The 10,924-nt window shown below is 43.4% G+C and overlaps 2 protein-coding genes across 2 annotated transcripts in view; one reads left to right on the forward strand and one right to left on the reverse strand.

The window, feature by feature from the left end:
* PDHA1 (pyruvate dehydrogenase (lipoamide) alpha 1) overlaps nucleotides 1-4,132 on the reverse strand; it is a gene marked incomplete at its 5' end in the record, with an annotated part of 9,462 nt that extends 5,330 nt beyond the window's left edge. The window contains 5 exons of the mRNA XM_006765135.2: nucleotides 629-721; nucleotides 1,488-1,579; nucleotides 2,462-2,588; nucleotides 3,352-3,525; nucleotides 4,067-4,132. Of these exons, the coding sequence (XP_006765198.1) occupies nucleotides 629-721; nucleotides 1,488-1,579; nucleotides 2,462-2,588; nucleotides 3,352-3,525; nucleotides 4,067-4,132 (552 nt within the window). The remainder of the gene's footprint in view (nucleotides 1-628; nucleotides 722-1,487; nucleotides 1,580-2,461; nucleotides 2,589-3,351; nucleotides 3,526-4,066) is intronic.
* Nucleotides 4,133-7,697: 3,565 nt separating this feature from the next.
* Nucleotides 7,698-10,924, forward strand: part of PPP1R26 (protein phosphatase 1 regulatory subunit 26) — a 5,913-nt gene continuing 2,686 nt past the window's right edge. The window contains 2 exon segments of the mRNA XM_015564890.1: nucleotides 7,698-7,774; nucleotides 10,605-10,920. Coding sequence (XP_015420376.1) covers nucleotides 7,698-7,774; nucleotides 10,605-10,920 — 393 coding nt within the window.

Below are 10,924 nucleotides of genomic sequence, written 5' to 3' on the forward strand. Positions count from 1 at the left end.
CGCGCGCGCGCCGAGGGGGGTGGGATGGAAATGCAGCAAGCATCATCTTTTCCAATTAAGGGATGTGAAAAAGCAAACACCACTTGTTTCTGTGGGGCCAAGACAGTAGATAGACCAGGGAAAAGAGGAACACATAAAAATGTGTGGCTACCTAGTTTTATGCTTTACTATAAGTTCTAAGAGACTCAATGGATAACTAAAGTAAACCAGTATCTAAGAATCAGCATCCAGAGCAGGGCCTCACAGAGTGCCATCCACAGGCTAGTGACGCCTCGGACCATGATCGGAGAAGCACAGAGTCAAGGCTCAGAAACTATGAGAGGAGTTTGACAACGCCAAGGCCTCCCAGAAACTGAATCAGTACATTACAGTACTGGGTTAAGAATTGGTTTGCAATGGGTTCAAATACAAAAAGGTCCACAAAGTTCGTGAATCACTGAGGTACAGCAAAGAAGAGCTCCCTCACAGGAGCACATTCCTATAAAGCACTTATGAAGTATGCCAAGAGGTGAATCTCTAATCTGGCCATAAAACCCAAATTTAGCTTGTCTATTTTAACTAGTAAATAATATCTTCTCTACAAACTGACCTATGAATAGACAACACTTTGAAAGAGGCACATACTCACCTGGTTAGCAGCGCCATCGCCATACAAAGTCAAACAGACCTCATCTTTTCCATTATACTTACAGGCCAGAGCAATCCCAGCTCCCAGGGGCACCTAGTATTAAGGACAACCAAGAAAGGAAGCACAGAAATCCATGAGGGGAGAAATTAATGCTCTGAATTTTAACTCTTTGCCAGAAATCGAGATAGAAATGATACTGTCACTACAAACTCTCCCTACCCCAACCCTATCTATGCTTACCCCACCCCCAATATTAGAAATAAACCAAGAGAGTAAGATGAGTAATTATTATACTCTCAACTATTAAGCAATAACATTTCTGAACTCAAAGATTCAATTAATTATGAGCCAAAAAAAGAAACCTAGGCATAAAAAAATATTGTAGAAATCTCAATATATTAGAAAGTAAACCAAACAATCTAGATATGATTTTATGCTGTTACTTCTTCATTATTCACTAATTGATAAAAACAACTGAAGTTGGCATAGGGACTCTAGGTAAGCCCTGAGATACTGATCATCTGCCTCTCCTGGTCTGGCACCAGCATCAGCACTGTCTATAGCAGGAAGAAGAAGTAGGGCCAAGTGGATGTGACAAAGCAATTAATGTGCTGAAATATAAATAAAAAAATAAAGGTATAGCTCCACTGCTAGAGGCTCTTGCTTACTTATAAGTCATTGTCCAAATCTATTTATTAAATGATCAAATGGTAGGGTACAAAGCAATAGGTCCGTTAAGCACTCTAAGCTCCAAGAGCACTAAAATACAACAGAGGGAAGTTCGCCTGGGCATGAACTATTGTAAAGGCAGAGATGAGGGCCAAATCTAGGAAAGCATGCAATCCCCATCCTCCACTACCTGAGCTCCAACGATGCCATTGCCCCCGTAGAAATTCTTGGCATACATATGCATTGATCCTCCTTTTCCTTTAGCACAGCCTCCTCTTCGTCCTAGAAATGGCAGCACACACACATATGCATCAAAGACCAAATATGCAAACAAAACCACACCCAAACATTTACTTAAGAGGCCCATCCACTAGAACTCTAGAGGCCAATTAAGTTGTATAAGCACCTGCCCCTCTGTGCAAACACATATTCCTCCTTTGCTCCAGGTCCTTTTATAATAAAGGTCAGACTAGCCCCAGGTCCTAACCTTCCAGCTCTATCATCAACGAGTTCCCCTCAGATGTTAGGACTGGTTTGTTGTTTTTCTTTGGCAGTTACAAACATTTGATTTCTCCTACACTGGCACACTAAAGAGTTCAAGAGCCAAGGGGGACAAAGACAAAAGGAAATACTAAGGAGATTCCTAGAATTTACACTGTTTACCATGAAATGCTTCTACTGACTGCTAGATTTCTGCTGGCATGTCACAGTGATAATAAACACAATTCTGATTTCATAGAGCTAATCTTTTTAAACTTTAACCTGAAGGCTCAGATGACCTCAAAAATGGTCAGTTTACTCAAAAGGGAGAAAATGTTTATATTTTTTTAATTCAACATTTTAATATTAACTCATAAGGAGTTAGCATCTTTTTTTAACATTTTTTTAATTGATTTCAGAGAGGAAGGGAGAGGGAGAAACAAATAGAAACATTAATGATGAGAGAGAATCATTGATTGGCTGCCTCTTGCACACCCCTATTGGGGATCAAGCCCACAACCCAGACATGTGCCCTTGACCAGAATTGAATCCGGGACCCCTCAGTCTGCAAGCTGATGCTCTATCCACTGAACCAAATAGACTAGGGTGGGAGTTAGCATCTTAATAGGAGAGATTTAAAAACTGAATTCATTAATTTCCCCTTTTTGTAAATTAATAACAAACCTGTAAGCTCTGCGAGAATTTCTCGTACGGAAAGCCCACGAGTAAAGGTAAAGCCATGAGCCCGATAGGCTGTGATCAGATGGTCTGTGGGATTTATGCCAGCTTCCATGCCCACACAACAAGCTTCCTGCATTAAAGGAAGAAGCATCAATTAATCAATACAATACACAGTTCTAGATAAAAGGTTTCCTAGACTAATATGAAACAATAACCTAACTGAACTCTTCATTAATAACCACAGAAAGTAGCTCTATCATCAGAACAGAGTGGAGGGTAAGGCCCAAGCAGAAGCCATAAACTGCCAATCCACAGATGTATGTTTTCTTTGGGCTGTAAGGTGATTTAAAAAGAAATCCCGAATCAGCTGTCAACATTAAAGTAGAAGGAATCTCACAAGAAAATCGAGTCTTCTGTCATGTGTTGAAGAAATGAACAGGAAACATTAGCCCCGTATTTCCATATGGCACCAACTGGCTGGAACCAAGTCATGACATCCCCTGCAAGTGGGACCTGCAGGGAACTTGTCTATTCCAGTTCGCCACCAGTCCTTGTCACACTGTCTTGTATAGCTAGCTTTCTTCACTCATTTATTCTACCTAGCTGGTCCCTGTAGGCATTTAAATTTGTAGTCCTTGGTAAAACCCTTTACCCCAAAAGTATATGCAATGCAGGTGATCACAATACCATAAAGGCATAGGAAATCAGCCATGTAATGCATGAATAGATTCTTTAGCATAAGCTGCATAGCAGGTCTCACTCAGCATTTTCACTTTTATTGTACAATACCAGCCTGGAATCCTTCCAATGTGTAAGGCAGAGTAATAGCCACCAAGTAGAAGCCACACTTAAATTCCTAAATAACACAACTTTATTACAAAACTATCACTCACCTGACCATCACACAAGTGACAGAAACCACGAATAATTTTCTGTTTATACAGCTGATCTGCCTTTAACTCCATTCGGCGGACAGTCTGCATCATCCTGTAGTATCTGAGCCCATCCTCCCTGGTGAGCACTGTGGTGACAGGAGGGCCCTCTTCCAGCCGGTGAAGGTCACACTTCTGAAATGGAATCAGTTGTCTTCCAGTTACTACAATGTAAACACTGCCAGTCCCATTCTGAGATCTAACTCCATCACAAATAATATTTATCTCAAAAACCCACAGGGACATATCAGAAATGCTGCATATTGCTTCTGACCCCTTATATCATAAAATTCACTATGTAATGGGATGGGGTACTGGAGGAAGGAAATCTTTCTAAGATGACTTTCACTGTAAACCCCTTGAAGTCAAATGAGTTATAGGTTGAAAGACAAACTTTCAAAGAAGTATTCAAAGAATCTTCTCACTCACAAGTTTTACCAAATCACATTCTAAACTTTGGAGTCTTTAATTTTTTTTAGCTTGCCCTTCTTTCTACCCCAAACATAGCAAGCTGCTAAGTAAGAAGTGTAAGTTTTTGCTAAATGTCTCTGAACCTTTGATTCTAAAACACTTGAAATGGTAAAAAAGCAAAAATATCAAATGTTCTGTTCCCAGGGTAAAACTGTATATCAAAGGGGACCTGCAGAAAAGTTAACACAAGGAAAACACCTCTTACCTTAATTTCAAATGTAGCATCATTTGCAAAATTACGGGATGCCACCAGCACTCTGCTTGCCTTGAAAGACCAAAATATACAAATATATCAGTATTTTTATTCTCAGTTATTTTTAAAGTCATTACTATTATTAATCCGTTTGCAGGATGCAGTCCTGGCACTTGAATAAGCCCCAATATATTCACTGGCTTATCTCCCTTCTCTGCACTGCTCTGAGATCTTGTCTTCCAAATGAATCCATGCTTTGGCCAATGAAACAGGATTGTACCCCTATCTGAAGACAAACAGCAGAAAGAAAATGGGGGCAAAAACTAAACCAATCCACTTAATCACTTTGTTTTCAAAGAAATTACAATGAGGATATAATGAAGTCAAAGGCCAAGTTGAAAAGACTAGATAATCTGTGTGCTTTGTTTATGCTACTTTAGTCATAACCAGATATACTGAGCAAGCTTAAGCTTCACTTTAAGAATCATTGTTCAAATAAAACTATGATTCAATCTCTATTTCAGGCAAACCACTTTTCTATGAAATGGATCTACAAGAAAAATATTTCAGAGTACTCAAAGTATGAGAAATATATTAGCGAGAAATGTATAAGACAAAAGAAATGGTAGTTAGCACTCTCTGACTTAAAAACAATGGACTTGAGGGTTGTTTTATAAAGTAAACAGATTATACCTTGGGTAGGTTCCTCCTGAAGCCCTACAAGGGAGAGATGTTCTCTACAACAGTGTTCCCTTCTTGATGTTTGAGTGGCTGTCACTGCTTGGTGGGGTAAAAAGCTTTTCATTCTTATAATTGAACATACCTACTTGCAGCAAAAATATTCTATGTGATGGCTAAGGTACAGGTTAGACCAGCCGTGGGCAAACTATGGCCCGCGGGCCGGATCTGGCCCGTTTGAAATGAATAAAACTAAAAAAAAAAAGACCGTACCCTTTTATGTAATGATGTTTACTTTGAATTTATATTAGTTTCACACAAACACTCCATCCATGCTTTTGTTCCGGCCCTCCGGTCCAGTTTAAGAAGCCATTGTGGCCCCCGAGTCAAAAAGTTTGCCCACCCCTGGGTTAGACCATAAACATTGAGCTAATTAGCATTATCAGACTATTTTAGCCACACTCTGCCACATTTTCACACACTGATGTGTAAACCAACATGACTTCTTTTCATAGAGACTTGAAGCACAATCTTCAGATGCCACAAAAAGTACTTTTGGCCCTAGCTGGTTTGGCTCAGTGTATGGACCGTCGGGCTGCAGACTGAAGAGTCCCAGGTTCCATCTTGGTCAAGGGCACATGCCTGGGTTGTGGGCTCCATACCCAGGGGGGGAGGGGATGTGCAGGAGGCAGCCAATCAATGATTCTCTCTCATCATTGATGTTTCTATCTCTCCCTCTCCCTTCCTCTCTGAAATAAAAAAAAAAAAAATTTAAGTACTTTTGATATGTTCATAGTCATCCAACTTCTAATACTGGACTTCATCTTGGGGAGGGGTTAAGATTAACTGATAAATGTACCTCCAAGTGTACAAGCCTACAGGCAGAAAACTATTCTTATCTCTTTACCTATCAACATACCATTATCTAATAAAACCAACAAGTAAAGGCAATGATGTTGCTGGAGAGAAAAAAGCTTAAATACTAGAAACAAATCTTCAGTTCAGTTAGAAGTAGAGAAAGTCCATTAAAATACCTAAGAATAAATGAAGAAAATTGAGAAATGTGGGAAGAAATGGAGCTGAGAGGGGTAAGGTGACAGACAAAAGGTTATATTTGGCAATCACAAAACAGATGTGTTAATTTTAGCAGTTAAAAAGAATATTTGGGATTTCCAGTAAAGATAGGGGAGTAGGCAAATGCTATTATCACCTCCTCCCATGATCATATCAAAATTACAATTAAATTATGTAACACTGAGAACCACCTGAAGACTAGGTTATCAGAAGCCCCATAATCCTATATAATAAAAGGCTAATATGCAAATAGACCCAACAGTGGAACGACCAGTCCAGTCGCTATGATGCGGACTGACCACCAGGGGTCAGAAGCTCAACATAGGAGCTTCCCCCTGGTGGTCTGCCCACTCCCATAGGGGGAGCACCACTCAGCCAGAAGCCCGGCTCAAGGCTGGTGAGGCTCAAGGCTGGTGAGGCTCAAGGCTGGCGAGCAAAGCGGAGGTGGTGGTGGTGGTGGTGGTGGCGGCGCTAAGGACCCCTGGGGGAGATGTCCAACTGCTGGCTACCGGGCCCCCAGTCAAGAATATAAGAAGCCACATCAAGACTGGTAAAAGGGGTAGAGACACAGAACAGGCAGGTCCCACACCCATAGTGCAGTGATCAAGAATTGGGAGGGTTGGTGTGGCTCAGTTGGTTGAGGGTCATCCCATGCACCAGAAGGTCATGGGCTCAATTCCTGGTCAGGGCATATGCCCAGATTGTGGGCTCCATCCTGGGGGGGGGGGGCAGCTGATTAATGTCACATCAATGTTTCTCTCTCCTCTCTCATCAATAAATAAAAATTTAAAAAAAGAATTGGGAGGGATAGCTTGGTTGCAAGTCTCCCCTGAGGAGCAACCATTCAAGTGAAAGAGAAAATATTTTTAAAATTCCAGATTCTACCAGTATAAGTGAAACATTTTACCTAGTATTTAAAAAGTCAATAAAAAAAAATACTGGTAGTAAAGATCTCACACCAAAAAAAGTCTCACAAAAGGAGTCATAAATACTACAAACAATAAGACAAAGAATAAAAATTTTAAATGAAACAATCTTCTGTGAAATAAAAACTTTGATAACTCTCAACCTCATTCAAATATGAAATGACAGGCACTTAAGTTTAAAAACAAAGGTCTATGATGATTCTAAAACCAACACATTGAACCCTCTAAGCAGTCTGTGTTAACACAACTGAAACCTGATGATGAATGAGCACACTAGAACCAAGAGCCCAAAGTGCACTGAGCACTCTGGGAACACATCAATTATTACAGCTTATAGAAACATTGGTTAGTGGATTTGCTCTGCTGCAAAAAGGGGGAACTATTAATCAGGGGTTTCAGGCCACAGACACACAATCTAGGGTTAATACCTAGTTGTTTAACAATATTTTCCTCTGTGCCACATATGCAGGCAACAGGAAAATTACCCAAAATAGCCAAAAAGGGGGGTGGCTCAAAGTAAGGAGCGTTAACTCTTTCACTCTCTTATCCTCATTAAAAAAATTAAATGAAAGAAAAAGAAATGTTATACGTGGGGAATCCATTGCCACTACAATAGTTTTCTCTCAACAAGAATTTCTGACGGAATGAAGCTACATTCCACTCTTGTTCTATCCAGATAACAGATCACTGTAACTCAAAACTCAATTCAGCCCAGCCGGTGTGGCTCACTGGTTGAGCGTCGACTCAAGAGCCAAGAGTTCCCGGTTTCATTCCAAGTCAGGGCACATGCCCAGGTTTCGGGCTGGGTCCCCAGTAGGGAGCGTGCAGGAGGCAGCTGGTTCAACTCTCTCACATAAATGTTTCTCTCCCTTCCTCTTCCTGTAAAATAAATAGAAACATATCCTCGGAGAGGATTAAAAATAAAAACACCTTGCCCAAGGTCGCAAGGCTAGTAAATGGTGAGGATGGTGTTCGAAGGAGCCACTCAGTCTCCGTATTCCACGCTCTTAACATTCTACACGGCCTCTGGGTCAAGAGCAATGTAATTAGGAAGACTATGACAGCGGGGCCGGTAAGTGGGAGGGGTGGCTGGGGAAGGGGACTACCAACAATTAAAAACAGTTTTTTAAATGAGTGGACCGGGAAGGGTGGTCAACTGGAGACTCGACAAGTCCAAGAAGACCCTCTTCTCCGTCTGCAGTAAAACGCACGGGCAGAACTGGGGCACACCCAGACCCGCCCCCGGAGCCGCGGCTGACCTCCATGCGGCCATCGTAAAGCCCCCACCCGCACCCGGTCGGCGCCGGCGGCGCAGCAGCCTCTCCTCCCCAGGCCAGGACAGGAACGCATCACCTGGAGGCAAAACAAAGGCAAGCGTTCTCCACCTGTGGGTCATGACCCTTTTGGCGGAGGTGTCTCCGAGTCTCCTTCAAGCGCCCGGAGCGGAAGCCACGCCTTAGCCGCAGAGCGAAGTAATGGAGGCGGTGAACGTCATACTCCTCGCCGGGTCCGTGGACCAACCAGAACAGAGCTCAGGGAATTCCCCGCCCACAGGAGAGAGCTGCAGCCGCCCATTGGGTGTCTGCGCCAGAAGGGTACGGGGCTGAGGGCTATGGGGTCACCCCTTGGCAGGCGGGCGCGGAACCGTGACCCGAGGGCGCCTGCGTTGGGAAGTGGGGCCCCGCCTCCCGGACACGCGGGAAAAGCGTCTTCTTGGATTTAAAACCACAGATTAGCCCCGTACGATTGGAAATCGTGCAAGTCAGTCCTATCTTGCGTCCAGTCCTGCCGGTGCCGCCCTCGCTCAATACACGTGATGATAAAAATTAGCAACATGGTCGGGCCAAAAGTCAGATCATCTGGTTTCTATAAATGGTTCTGCCGCTAACAGGTTTTTAAAGAGACCGTGCTTTAACAGTTGTAAAATGCTGCCCTGTCTACTTGACTAGGACCCAAAAATCGATTTCCCATGTAATACTGAGAGGTCAATGGGGAAAGCCTTTTGGCTGTAGTTATTGATTCACACACTCAACGGAGCTAACAGCTTGAGGCGGCTGATGGTGACAGCACAAGAAACACAAAAACAACTCTAGGGTCTTCAGAGGAGTTCCCAGGTCAAAGTGCTAATTGTGTGCCAGCGGTATTGCACCTAGGTACTGGGTTCAGATTTAGGCTCCACGTTTTAAAAGGTGCTCGGGGAAAATGATGGCAGGAACTGGTGGCAGGAATCCTAAGCTCAGGTCTTTATTTAAATGTGCAGGCGCGGATCCGGGTGGGGGTGGGGGTTTTACGATGTCCGCATGGAGGTCAGCCGCGGCTCCAGGTGCGGGGCTAGGTGTGTTCCAGATCTGCCCGTACGTTTTACTGCAGACAGAGAAGGGTCTTGGACTTCTCGAGTCTCCAGCACCAGGAGCTCCAGCAGCTTTTGAATGGATAAATTACACATATAATTACACATATAATGAATACATTTCCAATGTAAAGAGGGTTGTGGAAAGCTGGGAGCAGTCAGGAAAGGCTGAAGAAAAACCTTTCAGATCCGATCTGACCACTGAGCTGCACTGACTAACGGGGTGGGGGTGGGGTTGGGGAACAGGAGGAGGGCAGGCCCAGTACAGTCCCAGATCAAAGCCGATTTTGAGAAATGGAATCAGGGTTGGCGGTGGATCATCTTGGTCCTTTCAGACCACATTGAGGACTTAGATCTTTGTCCTAGGAACAATGAGATATCAAAAAAAGGATTTTAACATTAGCAATGTATTTTGTAAACATGGAAGACAAGATATACTGACTCATGACAGAACCCCAAGGGAAGTTCATTGAAAGAGGTGCCATAGTGTTTTCACGGAAACACAGGTCTCCTGAATCCATGGTAAAGTGTGAGAATAATGGTGGGTATGAGCATCTCTTTCTATTTGCCAATGTAGAAGTGTGGGAAAATGGATTCCCAACTCTTTGCTCTTGAAATATGGGTGTGCTCAAGCCGAGAGAATGTCAGCTGAGCCACCAGATCTGTATTTCAGGATTAGTGCTGCCTTTGACCTCTTCTGCATGCCCCAACAGGAGAGAAGGCAAAGATTTCCTTCTATCTGTGGGTTATCACTCTGAGCTGGCTTTCATCGGATCGATTGCTTCACATCACACATCCTTCTAAGTCTGCCCTTGTTCTCCCATCATGCAGATCATGGCTGATTACTCCTGCATAAAGTTGCTGTCAGTCATTTTCTGTGGCTGGTCCCCAAACAGAAGCAGCCTTTGGAAACCTAAGAACAGGCTTTGGGAGAGGCAGCATAGCACATGGACTCTAGAACCGGTCCACCTGGTCTCAAATCCAGGTTCAATTCTTAGCTGTGTGACTTTGGTCAAGTTGCCTAACCTCTCTGTGCCTGGTTTTCCTCATTTTCAAAAGGATCATAATGGCAATATTCATGTTATAGGGTTGTTATGAAGCATATATGGCTTAAAATTTGCCAAGCACTTAGAATAGTGCCTGACCCAAACAAGCACTATACTAGAATTTGGTAAATATGTCAATCTTTTAACCTCTTGGTGCCTTGCTGTCTTCATTAGTAAAGCAACTTTTAGAAACTTCTATCTTCCAGGTGTGCTTTAAGAATGAGTTAGCTGGGTACTCAGCCGAGTTAAGGGGTGACTACTATCTTCATAGTCAATAGTTAACTACCATTGGGGGCCACCAAGTGCTACTAAATAGACAGAATCTGTATCACTTAGACAAAGGTTGTTAATTGAACAACCAGGCCAAACCAAAGTGGATTGTCCAATGGCAAATATGGATGGTAGGGGTAATGGGGGCAGGTGCTCAGTGGCCTTTGCACTCATCACTACAGCTTGCAGCTTCTTTCTTTGTTAAGTTCTTCACTCACAAAAATCTACAAGGCCACAAGAGTTGGGGGCTCAGACAGTGACGACCGCTTGGAGGAGGTCATCCAACTGTATGGAGAAGAGGAAGGAGGTGAGCAGGACCCACAGCAGAAAACCCTGCCCAAGGAGGAGCAGCCTGGCCTTCCTATCCATAGCACCAGCCATGCCACAAAAATTGCCTTGCTTGAAACCCCCAGGAAAATGCCAGGCAAGTGGAAGCCATTGGCCTCGAAGGCTGTGGACCTTGGCCTGGGTGGCCTTGAGCCTGACCATCCTCCAAGCCTCCAAAAGAAGCCAAAGCCTAAAGCCT

This window comes from Myotis davidii, unplaced genomic scaffold (assembly GCF_000327345.1).
Source record: "Myotis davidii unplaced genomic scaffold, ASM32734v1 scaffold161, whole genome shotgun sequence".
Taxonomy (NCBI): Eukaryota; Metazoa; Chordata; class Mammalia; order Chiroptera; family Vespertilionidae; genus Myotis; species Myotis davidii.